Source organism: Lynx rufus, unplaced genomic scaffold, assembly GCF_022079265.1.
Source record: "Lynx rufus isolate CCGP_SWC_20201006 ecotype Redwood Valley unplaced genomic scaffold, mLynRuf1.p SCAF_7, whole genome shotgun sequence".
In the NCBI taxonomy this organism is placed as follows: domain Eukaryota; kingdom Metazoa; phylum Chordata; class Mammalia; order Carnivora; family Felidae; genus Lynx; species Lynx rufus.
Genome location: NW_025814889.1, coordinates 77002363 through 77020128, shown reverse-complemented (window position 1 = coordinate 77020128; position 17766 = coordinate 77002363). Strand labels below are relative to the sequence as shown.

The 17766-nt window shown below is 42.0% G+C and overlaps 1 protein-coding gene and 1 non-coding gene across 2 annotated transcripts in view; both read left to right on the top strand.

Moving 5' to 3' along the window:
* FAM186A (family with sequence similarity 186 member A) overlaps positions 1-9836 on the top strand; it is a 147300-nt gene extending 137464 nt beyond the window's left edge. The window contains exon 20 of the mRNA XM_047066353.1: positions 9787-9836. Coding sequence (XP_046922309.1) covers positions 9787-9836 — 50 coding nt within the window. The remainder of the gene's footprint in view (positions 1-9786) is intronic.
* LOC124502760 (U6 spliceosomal RNA) lies at positions 4757-4860 on the top strand. The gene has a single exon (XR_006960021.1). It is a non-coding gene; the product is annotated as a U6 spliceosomal RNA (small nuclear RNA).
* Positions 9837-17766: the final 7930 nt, after the last annotated feature.

Below are 17766 nucleotides of genomic sequence, written 5' to 3'. Positions count from 1 at the left end.
CTAGGATACATGTTTCTACAGAGACCTGGCTAAAACTATTCCAAGAAGAATAGCAGTGATAATTCTAACAGACTTGTAAACTTGCCTATAGACTTGTCTGTCACAGTGTGGCTGAATAATAGAGCCTTTTAGGTGCAGTATTTGAAGTTATTTAGTCGTCCTATTTTTTTCATGTTCCTTGAGTTTAACTCAAAAGTTTGAATAAACTAAAATTACTAAGTCACAGTTCTGAAAAATGATATGTACTTTCTCAACAACTAGCCTTAAGACTGCATAACAAGCATTCATTTTTTTGTACTGATAGTGTTTTGGATGAAATTTAAACCTGATGTAATTTCATTCAAAACATATGCAAAAAGTTCCTTCTATTTAAATTTTTTAATGTTTATTTATTTTTGAGAGAGAGAGAACGGGGGAGGGGCAGAGAGAGAGGGAGACACAGAATCTGAAGCAGGCTCTGAACTGTTAGCACAGAGCCTGATGCAGGGCTTGAACTCACGATCATGACCTGAGCCAAAGTCAGATGCCTAATTGAGCCACCCAGGTGCCCCAAAGTTCCTTCTATTTAGAAGGCAATATACTAGATGCCAAGAGGGCAAGAGGCAAAGTAGATCTGTCCCCTGATCCCAAGAATCTATCAAGTAGAATTTATAAAATTATAATAAGATAAAGGAAGTGACCTATGCTGATTGGGAATAGGGCCAGGGCAGTTCAGGAAAGGGTTCTTTGAGGAGGTGGTCTTTCCTGGAGTCTTGAAAGGTGGATAGTTGAGGAAGGGATAACATTCTAGGTGGAGTGAAAAAATATATGGTGTATCAAGGGAGTAGAAACTGGTAATGACATAATTTTGGAGATTCTCTTTTCATGTCAAAATTCTATGAAGTTAGGCTTCTCCCTATCAGAGAAAGAATTTAAAATAAATAAAAGGAATGCTAGAATGAATCTTGTGATACTAGATTATTTGATGCTAGATTGTGTGTGTGTGTGTGTGTGTGTGTGTGTGTGTGTGTGTGTAAACAGGTAGATAAAGAAATAAATATATATATTCCTGGTTCTATCCCCCAAGGCAGCCTAGAAACAGTGACATTTCAGTAGCAATGAGAACATGTAGTATCCAGATTTGGTTTCTCCAATAAATGGAATCACGACTCCTTGTAGTACTTGATTCCAGGCCTGGGGCCAGGCAAATACAAGACAAGTTTGGGTCATCTTATAGTGCTACAAAGTAAGAATGTGCTTAAAAAAAAAAAAAAGTTGGTGGCATATTGAAAGGACACTAGAGCCAAGCTGAAAGAGCTCCAAATGACCAAAGCTGGGAACTATTTGAGCAACAAAACAAAATTACCCAGGGAATAGAATAATACAGGAATTATTATAACTCAGGAAATAAAATAAATATCCATGAGTCTATCCTAATATTAATAATGATTGAATAAATAAACAAGGGAGAAAGGACAATTCTTCCTTACAGAAGAATCCCAAGTAATAAATGCAGAAGGAATGAGGGCAAGAGAAAAATCACCATTAGAACAGCACAGTAATAATTGCTGAAGGCAAGATCAGTGCATGAATGCTAAAATTAGTAAAAGTTTAAGGAGGAATAGGATTAAAGGATCTCCCCCCAAATATTTACAAATTATAAAGGGAAACATAGTAACTTTACAGTGGTGAAACCCAGCAGGCACTACCCTAACCGAATGATCAAGGTTAACATCACCATTAACAAGACATCAGCATCATGAGCCTTGTGATATGATGCACTGAGGAAGGCACATCAGACTCTGTAGTATTCCTCCCAAAATTCTAGAACTTCACTCTAAATCTGAGAAAGTATCATATTTTAAAAAGTGACCTGCCCCTTCCCCCCCCCCTTTTTTTTTAAGGATTGTGAGATATTCCAGGCTCATCTGGTATTTCCCTGCCCCAGCTCTGGAATCAACCACTTCTTCAAGGAGCCCTGGTTCTTTTTATTGGAGACACCAAGAAACCCAAATTGAGGGACATTCTATTTAATACCTGACCAGTACTCTTCAAAAGTGTCATGGTCACAAAAGACAAAAACAGAGGGACTGTCATAGACATTGGAAGAGACTTAAGAAGCCATGACCATTAGGGGCACCGCGGTGGCTCAGGGGTTAAGTGTCCGACTTCGGCTCAGGTCATGGTCTCACTGCTCATGAGTTCGAGCCCTGCATCAGGCTCTGTACTGACAGCTCAGAGCCTGGAGCCTGCTTCGGATTCTGTCTCTGTCTCTCTGCCCCTCCCTCCCTTGCTTGCTTGCTCTCTCTCTCTCTCAAATATAAAATAAAACATAAAAAAGAACAAAACAAAATGAAGCCATGACCATTAAATGTAGTGTAGGATTCTGGAACAGAAAAAAGACTCTAGTGGAAAAACTAGTAGAATTTGAATAAAGTCTATAGCTTAATTAGTAGTATTGTACCAATGCTGATTTCTTAATTTCGATAATTGTGCTGTTGTAATACAAGATAAAACTAGATGAAAGGTCCATGGGAACTTTTGTACTTTATTTGCAACTCTTGTGTAAATCTAAAATTGTTTCAAAATAAGTTTTTTAAAAAAACTTAACTTTCAAAAGCTTTTTTAAGTATGTGAATTTAGTCACTGTTTTGGTAAAAAAATATGTACACTTAGAAATAAATGTAGTTTATATTCTGAAAAAACATCATATGGGAACATTTTCACGTTGCTTTTGTTTAAAATTTCCCTTTGTACCTTGAAGGTTTTTTTAGGTTGGTTTTTTTCTTTTAATCAGTTGCTCCTATGGTACCTGCCTGGCTGGCTCTTTTGCTAGAACATGCAACTCTTGATCTTGAGGTCATGAGTTTGAATCCTATATTGGGTGTAAAGATTACAAAAAAATAAACAAACAGGGGGCACCTGGGTGGCTCAGTCAGTTAAGCTCTGATTTCAGTTTAGGTCATGATCTCATAGCTCGTGGGTTTGAGCCCTGCGTCAGGCTCTGTGCTGATAGCTCTGAGCCTGGATCCTGCTTCGTATTCTGTGTCTCCCTCTCTCTCTGCCTCTCCCCTGCTCATGCACTCTCTCTCTCCCTCTCTCTCAAAAAAATAAAGTAAATCTTTTAAAAAAATTAAAAAGAAATAAAAAACTGCAATAGTTGCTCCCTTTTACCTGCTGACATTAAAATCAGAAAGAGTTCTTGATAAAAAAAGAAACAAGAGGGGCGCCTGGGTGGCGCAGTCGGTTAAGCGTCCGACTTCAGCCAGGTCACGATCTCGCGGTCCGGGAGTTCGAGCCCCGCGTCAGGCTCTGGGCTGATGGCTCGGAGCCTGGAGCCTGTTTCCGATTCTGTGTCTCCCTCTCTCTCTGCCCCTCGCCCGTTCATGCTCTGTCTCTCTCTGTCCCAAAAATAAATAAACGTTGAAAAAAAAAAATTTTTTTTTAAAAAAAAGAAACAAGAAACAAAGTTTAAAACTTTACAGTCTATTTTTTTTTAATTTTCTTTTAATGTTTATTTTTGAGAGAGAGAGAGAGACAGAGTGTGAGTGGGTGAGGGGCAGAGAGAGAAGGAGACACAGAATCTGAAGCAGGCTCCAGGCTCTGAGCTGTCAGCACAGAGCCTGACACGGGGCTCGAACCCACGAACTTTGAGATCATGACCTGAGCCGAAGTCAGACGCTCAACCGACGCTCAACCGACTGAGCCACCCAGGCTCCCCTACAGTCTATTTCTAAAAATAACATTCTTTTTACTTTTTTAAGTTTATTTATTTATTTTGAGAGAGACAGCATGGGGGCGGGGGGGACAGAGAGAGTGGGAAAGAGAATCCCAGTCAGGCTGTCAGTGCAGAGCCTGACGTGGGGCTTGAACCCACAACCCATGAGATCATGACCTGAGTCAAGATCAGAGTCAGACAGTTAACCAACTGAACCACCCAGGTGCTCCAACATTTTCTTTTAATGAATGAGTTTGTACTTTGTTCTCTCTAATCTGTGTGTGTGGAGGGGGGGTGGGGGCTGTGTTCAGGCAACTATGCCTCTTGCACAAGTAACAAAAAGCAAAACAAAAAGAGTGGGGGGAGAAAGATATGATGAGATTAGGAGATTAGATGTATAAGAACAGGAATAGTATTAACGACAGTTCATTTGCTTTTGTCTCGTCCTGGATTCTGCAAGACAGTTTGCTTAGTTAGGTGAAGTCTGGAAATGCATTTATTACAGTAGGACTCCTGGAGCAGCCACAGGTCTCACCCTCAGCAGTAGCTTGAGGAAGCAGATACCTGGGGCCAAATTTCCCAGTGAGTCATTGCCCAACCCTTAAACTTTAAAGAACCTTTGTTCAAGAGATTTTTATCAACAAGCTATAGCTCCCCATAGGACATTTAGCCGTCTTACCTCAAGCTACCTGGTGTGATAAAAGAACTTTGAGCTGGGAATTAGAACTCTGGCTTTCATACTTAACTAGTTGTGGAGCTGGGGAAAATTATTGGACCTTCATGTGGCTCAATTCCCTTATTGTATAAAGGGGGATTTGGTTACTTGATTTCTAAGCTTCTCTTTTGATGTTAAAATCTGCCCTACGCATCTAAAACTGAAGACTTCTTCCTTCTTAGCAAACAGTTTCCCTTTCTATGTGTCCCATTATTATTTGTGATACCACCGTCCTTCCAATGTGTGAGGCTAGAAAATCTTAGAGTTATTTCTGTTATATCCATTTCCTTTAACTCTCGAACACAGTTGACAACCAATCCAGCCATTCTTCCCTCACAGTTGAAGTGGTGTCGGTAGCATGTATACTAAGATTGGAACGATCCAGAGAAGATTAGCATGGCCCTTGCTCAAGGGTGACACACAGTTAAAGTGGTAGTAGAATGCGTTTGACCTAAGAGGCTGGGTTTTAGAATCTGAACACACCTTCTGCTTGGGCCATATATTAGCTACATGACCTTTGGCACATTACTCAACCTCAATGAACCAGGTTTTGTTTTTGTTTTTGTTTTTGTTTTTGCTTTTGTTTTTAATGGAAATAACACTAGTCTATCTCCAGGGTTGTTGTAAGGCTTAAATGAGTTAGTAAGTGTCCAATAAGTGATAGTGCCTTTTATTATTTGCACGTAGCAGTGCAGTGGATTAGAGTCAAATGGGCCTTTGGGAAAAAAAAATAGTCAAAGGTATGGTAGCCAGGGGTGCACGGGTGGTTCAGTCGGTTAGGTGTCCGACTCTTGGTTTTGGCTCAGGTCATGATCTCACGGTTTATGAGTTCGAGCCCCACGTCAGGCTCTACGCTATCAGAGTAGAGCCTGCTTGGGATTCTCTCTCTCCCTCTCTCTCTGCCCCTCCTTCATGCACATTCTCTCTCTCTCTCTCTCTCTCTCTCTCTCAAAATTAATAAACTTAAAAAAAAGCATTGCAGCCCAAACTGAATACCTCCTTCTAGATGGGTCTTTCCAGGCATTGGTACATGCCCTTCTCACTCTTTTTTTTTTTTTTTTTTTTTTAATTTTTTTTTTTTTCAACGTTTATTTATTTTTGAGACAGAGAGAGACAGAGCATGAACGGGGGAGGGGCAGAGAGAGAGGGAGACACAGAATCGGAAACAGGCTCCAGGCTCCGAGCCATCAGCCCAGAGCCTGACGCGGGGCTCGAACTCACGGACCGCGAGATCGTGACCTGGCTGAAGTCGGACGCTTAACCGACTGCGCCACCCAGGCGCCCCACCCTTCTCACTCTTAATAAGTTTTCTAGGATTAGGAAGTTGTCCTAAAGTGTGAGAATGGGATTCCCATCTGAGAGAGAGTTGGTAAGGAGGGAGAGATATCACACCTTTAATTCAAGCCCATGAAAGTCAAGATGTTCACAGTGGAGAGTATTTCAAGAAGGCCCTAGTTAATTCTAAGTTTCACTGAAAGAACAGATGATTTATCTCTGATGCTGGCCATTCTGGGAAGATAATTGCCACTACACTCTTGCTGAAAGATAATTTGTATGGGTTTGCAGCTAAGTGATTCAAAACTTTTGCTACCCAATTTTCTACCATGGCCAAAAGTGATGGTTTTAATCATTATTCATTACTTGTAGTGGAAAGAAAATTGACTTTGGAAATCAGAGAGAATATGGATTTGAATCCCAGCTCTGCTACTTATGACTAAAAGATGATTGTACAGTTATTTAATATCTCTGAATTTCGGTTTTTCAACATAAATATGAGATAGTAAAACCAATCTTGTAGAGCGATTATGAGAATTAAGTGAAATATGTACTTCATGTAAGTAGATGTTTTAAAATGTTCATTTCTGGGGCACCTGGGTGGTTCAGTTGGTTGAGTGTCCAACTCTGGATCTCAGCTCAGGTCATGATCTCATGGTTCATGAGATTGAACCCCTCATTGGGGTTCTTGGGATTCTTGCTCTCCCTCACCCTCTGCCCCTCCCCTGCTCATGCACTTGCTCTCTCTCTCAAAAATAAATAAAAATACACATGTAAAAAATAAATAAAAGAAACGTTCATTTCTTTCCAGGAGTGTGACTTTTAACCTCAGCCTGGAATTTTTAGCTTCCTAAAATCACTAGGATTTTTCTTGCAGGCATGTATATTTCAACATATGTAAAACAAAACTCATAATTCTCCCACTTCTTCCTATGTTTACTGTCTCTCTTAATGGCATCAACAATCTTCTAATCATTCAAGTTTGATGATTCCAATTTTGATTCCTTCTCTAACTGTAAATCCATTTTATTCTAAGAACTGTAAATTCTCTTCCCACCTTTCCATTCCCACCTATGCTAATGTAAACCTTGATTACCTCTCACTTAGACAGTTTTAGGATCTTTTTGACAAGTAAATTAGACTCCAGTCTTTGCCCCCCCACTTATCACATTATACACTGCTGCAGAATCAGCTTTTAAAACATGGTTCCCATTATGTTACTTGCTTTTTCAGAAACTTCCCAGGTTCCACCATAGAGACTGTGGGCGATTCACTATAGAACTCTTATCTTACAGATATAGATGTTGGGCTCAGGGAAATCATTCTTTTGGGAGTGGCACATTAAGACTAGACTTTATCTCTGCTCACTCACAGGCTAGTTCTTTCCAGTATTGGAATATGGCTCAAACTCCTTAACATGGTTTGCAAGGATTTTCCCATTCTGGGCCCATTCTTTCCCTACCTTACCTTCCACTACTTTTGTACCTACAGTCAAATCCATTAAAGTATTCTATGCTATTTCAGCTCCCTAACAGTATAATGCTGTTCTCCCTACCTGAGATGCACTTTCCTCCTCCTGGCCTCAGTTAATGAAGTTCTGCCCCTCTGTAAGTCCCAAGTCAATCTGATGTCTCTTCCCTTCCCTCCCATCAAGCTAGAAAATCAAATTCCCTACTCCTAGACCACACATTGCCTCTAACCATATTCTGCTTCGTGCTATAATTATTGTGTACGTGTCAGCAAGCCCCAGCCAGGGCAGGCCCTCTCCCTATACCTTATAGAAGGTAGCTAGTTACTCGGTAACCTGATACCAGCGTCTATCAAAAAGCGTGTACTCATTCTCGCCTTTATCTGTTTCATAGGGTGCTGCTAATCACATTACTAAGAAATGATAGTATGCTTCTGTAAAGAGAAGTGTGGAGATGGTGTGAGCCACCTCATTCCTTGAGCAAAAAGTGTGCTTATCACAGCCTTATACCAAGATAGATACTCTGAGTTTTCCTGGATTTCTGGCCAATGTTAATCAAAACCATGGAATTAGACTTGGGAATTAAATAACCCCCCCCTTTTTTTAACCATACTCAGTCCCTCAAATAATGAATGATTTTTCCTTTTTACAAACAATTTTGAGAACATATCTTCTGTATTTTTTTTCTTTGATCCAGAATTGATTGCTATAGAAGCACTGACGACTTTTATACCCACACCTACATTGAAAGCATAATTGTACCAAACAGTGTCTTAAAGTGTGATTCAGTATTTCCTAACCTTGGCTCAAAGGGTCATTACTGTGATGTTGCGTAACTGAGTTTAGCAGAATTGTTTTTGCTTCTGTATCTTTTTCTTATTAGAGTAAGGGCTGACAATGTTCGACGGGTCTGTCAGATTCAGACTGGGAAGCAGATAAACAAGTAAATACATATTATTTGATACACTGACGTTTACTTCAAAGAACATGTGTAGAATTAAGATTATTTTATCCAGGAAGAGAGGGATTCTTGAAAAACCACTATGTATTACTTACTCTGTGTCAGGGTCTTTTCTTTATCTTATTTGTTCCTCATAAGGATATTATGAAGGGAGTACTATTGCTATGGATGAGAAATCTAAGTTTTAGGGATGGGGCCAAAACTCCCACTTAAATGCATCTGTGTCTAATACCAGAGCTCCTGATCATGAGGGGGTTCTATGTTACCTTCTAACATGGGGATTAAAACAAACAAGTAGGGGCGCCTGGGTGGCGCAGTCGGTTAAGCGTCCGACTTCAGCCAGGTCACGATCTCGCGGTCCGTGAGTTCGAGCCCCGCGTCAGGCTCTGGGCTGATGGCTCGGAGCCTGGAGCCTGTTTCCGATTCTGTGTCTCCCTCTCTCTCTGCCCCTCCCCTGTTCATGCTCTGTCTCTCTCTGTCCCAAAAATAAATAAACGTTGAAAAAAAAAAATTAAAAAAAAAAAAAAACAAACAAGTAAAAACCACAAAACTCTCATTGTTTTCAGACAAGACTTTAGTCAGAAGAACGAGTACTGCGTGTGGAAAAGTAGTGTGCTCTTTAAGGTTGCTTATCACTTGCTTTGCATAACAGAACTTTCAGTGTAAAATGGCAGCCCAGGTTGCTTGGTTAAGCCCACTGGGTTCTGTTGTTGTCAAGGTTGCTAGAAACAGTACATGATGAACTCTGCATTCTGTCAGATCAGTTATGCTCTGCGGTTGTCAAGAGACCTGCAAGTAGTACTTTATCTATAGTTTTCACTCTTCAAATAAGGAAACTATGGACTCATTTCTAATCTTACCTTTTCTGGACAAAGGTTGGAACTCCTTTGCTAACTACTAGGGCAAAAACACCTTTGGCAATTTCTGGGGCAAAACCGAAACAATCCAGATTAATGGGCAGGGACTAGGTGATTTCAGGGGCATAGCTTTATGTATTCTTTGACTTGAAGCAATGTTAGAAAAGAATTACAGAATAGAGGTTTTTGTCGCCTGAATTTAAAGTACATTATATTTCTCCATGTTGTCAAGATTGTTAAAATATAAAAATAATAAGTATATAACAATAGTCAATTCTGATATGTATACTTAAATTGCTCTTAATACATTATAACCTACTTAATATTTTAAATATATCCTCTCCTTAAATCCATATCAAAACACCAACAATGGTAAGTATTACTCTCATTTTTCAGCAGAAGAAAGTAAAACTATATATATTAAATTATATAGGTTGTTCAAGGTGACAAAAGTTATGATTTAGCTGGATTATCTCAACATAAAGCCCTCACTCTTTATCTTATACCATGCTGTGTCCCCAGCTCTCTCTCCAAACCAAGTGGTCAGTGATGCACAGTTTGGGGAGAAAGGGCAGCCAAAAGAAACTTGGACGTAGGTAGAACCTAATTTGGACCTGAATCTACACAGATGCCAAGTGTACTTCCCTTGGGAAGTAACTCAGAAGAGTGGAACATTTCACTCCAAATGTGACTTTGGAACAGATTTAAGTTCAGAGGGAGGCCAATTGATGTTTGCACAGTGAGGTCAGTCATAAAATGATGGAACTGGAAGGGACCTTAGAGATCATCTGGTCTAACCTTCTCATTTTACAGGAAACTACAACCCAGATATTGAATCATTTGACCAAGGTTACAGTTTTTGAGAGAGAACTAGTAGAGGCAGTGGTGTGGTCTGCTGGCCTAGGTAGAGCTCTCTGTTCTCTCTCCTGCCACACCACTGCGAGCCCTTGGCTGCTAGAGAATCCTCTTCTGTGTCTAATACTCTGACTTTCTTTATTGCATAGGTATTTCAGTATCTGTAGACAAGATGGAATCAACTCCATTTAATAGACGGCAATGGACTTCAGTATCATTGAGGGTAACGGCCAAAGAACTTTCTCTTGTCAACAAGTCATCGGCTATTGTAGAAATATTCTCCAAGTAAGTGCTGATCCTTGTCCAAGAGGACCATCTGTCTTGAGCAAACATTACCACCTGTCAGGGAAATCAGTAAAGGAAGTACATGGTGTAAAATGGCTTTATTGAGGGGCACTTGGGTGGCTCAGTCCATTAAGTGTCCAGCTCTTGGTTTCGGTCAAGTCATGATCTCATGGTTCATGACTTTGAGCCCCACGTCGGGCTCCGCTGCTGGCAGTGTGCAGCCTGCTTGGGATTCTCTCTCTCTCTCTCTCTCTCTCTCTCCCTCCCTCCCTCCCTCCCTCCCTCCCTCTCTCTCTCTGCCCCTCCCCTGCTCATTCTCTGTCTCTCTCAGAATAAGTAAACTTTAAAAAAAAAAGTCTAAAAAAATGGCTTTATTGAGCACCTTCTGAATTTTAAGCACCATACAAGACACTGTGGAGGAGGATGATAATAATCAGGAAACACATTCTCTATCCTTGAATTTTTGTTTAGTTAGGGAGAGAAAAAGTTACACACAAAAGATAATTATAAAACACATAATTATTAAGCAAAATGTCAGCAAGTCCAAAATGAATGGAACTAAGGACTAGAAACAATAGGAGAGAAAGAGTGACCATCATGGGCAGAAGCTAATCAGGAAGGCTTTTTGGTTGAGGTGCGTTGTGAGGCAAGCATTGATTTCGTTGAAGGGAGCGTTAGTACACTCTATACCTGCATTGTCCAGTATAGTAGCCACTACATATGTGCCTATTTAAATGTAAATTAATTGGGGCGCCTGGGTGGCTCAGTCGGTTAAGCGTCCGACCTCGGCTCAGGTCATGATCTCACGGTCCGTGAGTTCGAGCCCCGTGTCGGGCTCTGTGCTGACAGCTCAGAGCCTGGAGCCTGTTTCAGATTGTGTGTCTCCCTCTCTCTGACCCTCCCCTGTTCATGCTCTGTCTCTCCCTGTCTCAAAAATAAATAAAACGTTAAAAAAAATTTTTTTTAATAAATGTAAATTAATTAAAATTAAATAATACTTAAAATTCAGTTCATCAGCTGCACTAGCCACATTTCAAGCATCCAAGAGTTACATGTAGCAAGTGGCTACCATTTTGGAAATCACAGAAACATTTCATCAATGCACAAAGTTTTGTTGAACAGTGAAAACTGTATAGGCAACCTCCAGCCCACTAGCTGCCTGTTTTAGTAAATAAAGATTTATGGGAACATGGCCATTTCCATCTGTGCATTGTCTATGGCTGCTTTCGTGCTATAGCTGCAGAGTTGCAGCAGAGACCAGATGGCCTCAAAGTCTAAAATATTTACTACCTGGTCCCTTAAGAAAAAGTTTGCTGACCCCCTACTCTGGACCATGAGTTCTTTGATATGAGGGCCCCTTTCCCACTTATTTTATATGCCTAGTGTATAGCATGGTGACTGGAATGTAGTAGGCACTCAACAGATGTTGAAAGAATGGTACATGTAATATACCAGGGATGCACACGTTGACTTCACTCAAAGGGAGACGCCATACTGGGGAGGAGCTTAGGACAGCTGGTAGGTTTACCTTACTAGTAGAGTTTGTTAATTAATAGGAAGCTCGATACATTTAAGAGATAAAACATGGTCAAGGTTTGAAGAAAGAAATTCTGGGAGCTGTATTTAGGATATAGCTAAATAACAATAAGACATTTTTAAATCTACCGTGTCACCTTTTCTTCAGGAACAAATCCATCAAGCACTTGCTCTGTGGGAAACACTGCCCTTCCAAATTGTTGACTTTGTTTACCGCTCAAGGTGGAATGAAGGTGGGGGGAGACTGCATAGGCCGTTTATCTTCTACATTATGCATTTTGTATTGTTGTAATTTTATGGCAAACATGTATTATTCTTACCAAAAAAAAAAAAAGAAAGAAAGAAAGAAAAAGAAAATCAATAAAGATATTTTAGAAAAAAGGGACAGAGATCCTGAAAGGTAGTAAGACTTATTTTTAATATTTTTTTGAAGCATCTGGGTGGCTCAGTCAGTTAAGCGTCTGACTTCAGCTCAGGTCATGATCTCACGGTCCATGAGTTCAAGCCCTGCGTTGGGCTCTGTGCTGACAGCTCAGAGCCTGGAGCCTACTTCAGGTTCTGTGTGTGTGTGTGTGTGTGTGTGTGTGTGTGTGTGTGTGTGTGTGTGTCTGCCTCTCTCCTGCTCACACTCTGTCTCTCTAACTCTCAAAAATAAATAAATGTCATTTAAAAAAATTTTTTTAACATTTATTTTTTTGGGGAGTGGGTGGGGAGAGTGCAAGCAGCGGAGGGGCAGAGAGAGGGAGACAGAGGATCTGAAATGGGCTCCATGCTGACAGGCTGACAGCAGCAAGCCTGATGTGGGGCTCAAACCCACGAACCGTGAGATCATGACCTGAGCTGACATCAGATGCTCAACTGACTGAGCCACCCAGCTGCCCCTGGGAAGGTAGTAAGACTTAATCCCTGACCTCAAGGAAACTGATGGTATAAATTAGTATGGTTTATATGGTAGCTGAAGTCCCTGAACCTCCTTCATCTTAAGAATCACCTGGGGTACTTACTAATAATATGGTGCTCCGGTTATCTATTGCTCATTTGAAAAAAAAAATCTCCAAAATTTAGTGGCTTGAAATACTAACATTTATTTTGCTTGTGAATCTCCAATTTGATGCTTCTGTTAGCATCAGCCAAGGTGGCTCAAAGATGGGGCCCATAGTCCTCTAAAGACTCACTCACTCGCAAGTCAGGTCATTGCTGCTGGCAGTCATCTGGGATCTCAGCTGGGGCCCTTGTCAGAATACCTACACATGGCTTTTCCATGTGGCTGCGTGTCTTAGTTGGCTGGGTGCCAAGGGCAAGCATCCAGAGACAGAGGGAGGGAACAAAGAAAGAAGGGAGACAGGATCAGGAGTTGTGTGGCCTTTTATGACCTGGCCTCAGAAGTTACACAGAATCACTTTTGCCACATTCTCTTCAAGTTGGCCCACATTCAGAGGGACGAGAACTTGACTCTACTTTTCGTTGGGAGGAATGTCAATTTTTGTTTTTAATGTCTATTTTTGAGCGAGAGGAGGGGGAGAGGGGCAGAGAGAGAGAGGGAGACAGAGGAGCTGAAGCAGGCTCTGTGCTGACAGCAGACGGTCCGATGCAGGGCTTGAACTCATGAACCATGAAATCATGACCTGAACCGAAGTCAAATGCTTAACCAGCTGAGCCACCAGGCGCCCCAGGAATGTCAAAGATATTTTTGGACATGTTTTAAAACTATCCTATATGGCTTCCCTGGCTCCTCCCCTAAAGAGTCTGATTCGATGTGTCTGGGATGGAGCCTAGGAATTTGTGTTTTCAACAAGTATCCCAGGTGAATTTTACTTTCAGGGAGGTTTAGGGAGCACTGGTAGTGAAAGATATTCTATCAGGCTTATGATAGGTTCAAACAAAGGATTGTGGAAACTAACCATGAATAAAGGGAATGGGAAAGCAAGCAGTCTGGCATGGAGAGATACAAAAGGGAGAAGGGACTAGTACGGTTTAGTTTGAGCCGGATGATAGATGGCCTTGAATGCCATACTGAGTTCAGGATTTAGTTAGATAAACAAGGGAAACAATTGAAGGTTTTTGTGTAGAGAGAATGACATGATCAGACTTGTATTTTAGAAAGATGCTTCTGGCAACTGTGTAAAAAGGTAGACTGGAAAGGTGAGAGATTGATAGCATGGAAACAAGTTGTGAGGCTCTCTTGAGAACCCAAGTGAAAGCTATTGAGGGTGGGGGGCAGCAGGAATGGAAGGGAAAGAACTGAGACAGTGTTGAGATGTGATTAATGGGAGTTGGAAACTCCCTCTTCTGCAGAGAAACTTCTCCACATTCTTACCCTTTTCACCCTCCCTAGCCCCACCTCTCTTCAGCTGAACTTGGCTTTCCCTCCACTTGCCTTCTGTCTCTGAGCAGTGGCCTCCTGCTGCTTCTGCACATGCTGGGGCTGGGAGTCAGGGTTGCTGCTGTCCTAAATCTCCACTACTGGTTCCCATCGATTGTTTTTCATTCCTTGTTCTGAAGTTCTAAACCTGTGCTTTGAGGCTCACATCTAACTGTACTGTACTCTTTCTCTATTCCCCTTTCTTGCAGTGGTATGCCAGCCACCTGGCCAAGCTCCCCTCCCCCACTTTGCTGGGGACAGTAGCTTCCAGCTTCATTCTCTCCTCCGTGTTTCTCAGCAACGGTGCTATTGGCATTTTCGATGAGGCAGACCTTCCTTCTGTAGGATGTTCATCCTTCCTCCAAATGCTAGTAGTACCCCCACGACATTGTGACATCCAAAAAAGAAAAAAGAGGTGGAAGGGAAACCTTAGGAAGATTCCCTCACGTGTTTCCAGATGTCCCCCAGGGCCCATAGTGCCCCCCAGTGAAGAATCACTGGTCCACATAAATGACCTGTCTCATACTCTGAACTCATAATTTCTTGACCTTCCCTACTTCTTCAACTGACACATTGTCTCCCATGGCCCTGCATCCAATCCCAACCTTATCTCATGCAGAATCCATCTCTGGAATGTGCATTTTTTAATACCTCTCTGATTGGAGCTTCCTGTGCTAATACTCTTCCGCTCTCTTATTCCCACTGACACTGCTCTCAGGCCAAAGCAGGACGCCCAGGCCGTGGATGTCAGTCTCCTTCTTGGCTTCACTTCCTTCCCTGCCTACCTCAGTTGATCACTTCAGTGAAACTCTCACCCCTTCTTCAGTTCCTTTCCCAGACCTTTGTTCTGTCATGGCCTCGCCCAGCCGGTTCTCAAGATAGAGGAACTGGGTCTTTTAGAACTGATGAGAGTTAGGAGGTTGGGAAAAGCAGTTCATCTTAGGGGCCTTCTTAATCTTACAGAGAGAAAGCAAAAAGTCATCTTAGAGGTCACCTTCTCCTAGCATAGCAGGGTGACTGTCTTTTCTCCATGAAGGTTATAAGGGCAAATGGCAATTATGCAAAACTAAATCCTGAACTCATTAACAGAATCGATGTGCCAGGCTTCATGCTAGATTCTTTTTTTTTTTTTTAAGTTTATTTATTTATTTTGAGAGAGAGAGAGAGAGAGAGAGAGAAAGCGAGTATGAGCCAGGGAGGGGGTGGGGTGGAGAGAGAGGATCCCAAAGCAGGCTCAGTGTGGGAGCCTGAAGTGGGGCTTGATCTCACGAACCATGAGATCATGACTTGATCCAAATTCAAGAGCTGGACGCTTAACCGACTGAGCCACCCCGATGCCCATGTGTTAAACTAGTTTTGAAGGATGAATAGATTTTATTTGGTAGGCTGAGAGGATGGTGGTGACATTGCAGAGAGCCACAGGAGGTCTAAGGCACAGACGTAGTACAGGGTGTGATGTGCACTTGGGACAAACCAGAGAATCAGCCTGAATCTCTTCTCCAGGTTTCATGCTCAATGGAGACCCTGAATCAACGTTGCTGATCTTGCTCAAGGCTTTTAGGGTTCACTCACTATAGGTTTCCAAAGCAGATTGCAGGACTGTGTTCCACAAAGCATATACTCATCTCTGCTTCCAACACCTGGTGACCTGATTTTCTCTTATTTTGAAACACTCCCTATTATGGGGTTTGGAATGAACAAATCCTGTGCAAGCCTAGTTAAGAGACTGTAGGAAACCTGAGGAGGTTTCTGATCAGAGATTAATATAAAAGTGGCATTTGGAAGCTTAATCTGGCTCATGTTTGTAGAATTAGCGGGGCTTTACTTTCTAACTGCTAACATGTTTTACATTTATTTGTATATAAGAGTAACTTTTTTGGGGCGCCTGGGTGGCTCAATTGGTTGAGCGTCCGACTTTGGCTCAGGACATGATCTCACGGCTTGTGAGTTCGAGCCCCATGTCAGGCTCTGTGCTGACAGCTCAGAGCCTGGAGCCTGCTTTGGATTCTGTGTCCCTCTCTCACTCTGCCCCTCCCTCCCTCCCTCATGCTCTGTCTCTCTCAAGAATAAATTTTTTTAAAGAAAGAAAAAAAACATTAAAAAAATTTAAGAGTGATTTTTCTAGCATAGATCTTAGGTCTCATGAGTACTTTATAGCTCGACTTAATTCTTTTACTGAACCTCTATACTATATACATCATTAAACTTGAGGTAAGGAAGGTCCTATTGATGAGTCGGTTTGAATAGCTAACTTTGGGGGCGCCTGGGTGGCTCAGTCGGTTGGGCGTCCGACTTCGGCTCAGGTCATGATCTCGCGGTCCGTGAGTTCGAGCCCCGTGTCGGGCTCTGTGCTGACAGCTCAGAGCCTGGAGGCTGTTTCAGATTCTGTGTCTCCCTCTCTCTCTGACCTTCCCCCATTCATGCTCTGTCTCTCTCTGTCTCAAAAATGAATAAACGTTAAAAAAGATTCAAGAAAAAAAAAATGAATAGCTAGCTTTGGTTTACTCACCACTAACTTCAGTGTAACATATCCTTTGCTTGATTAAAATTTGACTTTTTTGGTGGAATTTGGTTTCTTTCCAGAAGACTCCTGTTTGATTCTTACATTTTTGGAAGTAAAGAGAATCTGGCTCATTGGTTTTCAACCTATCTTAATTGAGTTCTTCAGAGGAACCTCAGGGGCCAGGTCTGGGAAGATGGGAAGAACGAAAGGACTGAGCGCGAGACCTTCCACACCAGCCGTACTGCTTTGATCTCTTTTATATGTTAGGTTCTAAATAAGATATCATTTGAGGGCACCTGGGTGGCTCAGTCAGTTAAGCGTCCAACTTTGGCTCAGGTCATGATCTCGCGGTTCATGGGTTTGAGACCTGCCATCAGGCTATGTGCTGACAGCTCAGAGCCTGGAACCTGCTTCAGATTCTGCGTCTCCCTCTCTCTCTGCCCCCCACCTCCACTCGCACTCTGTCTCTCTCTCAAAAAAAGAAAAAAGAAAAAAAAAAAAAGAAAGAAACATTAAAAAAAGAGATATCACTTGAAGGTAGGATTCTGCAGTGAAAAAAGTTTTAAAACCACCAATCTGGCTAACCTTTGCCCCATTCCTCTGACAGACCAGGAACTTGATGGCCAGTGATTATGACTGAGGCTCCCGCCCCAGATAGTGGCAAAGCCAAAGCCAGCACACAGATCCCTGAACCCCACCCCCACACTCATCCCTCCCCTCTATAACACCTCCACCTTCTTATGACTTTACCCTCTCCATAGTCTCAAGAAGGAACCTGGTTCATATTTAGTTTTTCCTTCATTAAGAAAAAATTGACCCTCAGATCTCCCTGGCTACCTTCCTCTTTTTTTTTTTCTTTTCCTTTTTTGCTCCTCTGTAACATTTTAGTGGTGAAATAGTTCCAGAGGAAAATACATTGCCTGAAACTTGGGAGTTTCCATTTTCTCTTTGCTCTCTTTGAGGGCATGCGAGCAAGAGTCATGGCTCAGGAACTCTGTTCTGGCCTTAGAAAAGTTTGAGGCACTGCTATTACTCCCAAGATAATTCTAGCATCCTCCATCAGCTGCCTGCCCCACTGCTGAGCATTAATGAGCACTTGCAAGATTAAATTCTGTGTGTGAAGAAGAGGATGGTGGACGACAAAACAGTCTGGGAGGGGGAGAGGGATGAGATTTTAATTATAGAAATGTCACTGCAAATATTTTTTCCCCTCCAATTTGAATCTTCAAAATGCCTTCCCCCTCCCCTGCCC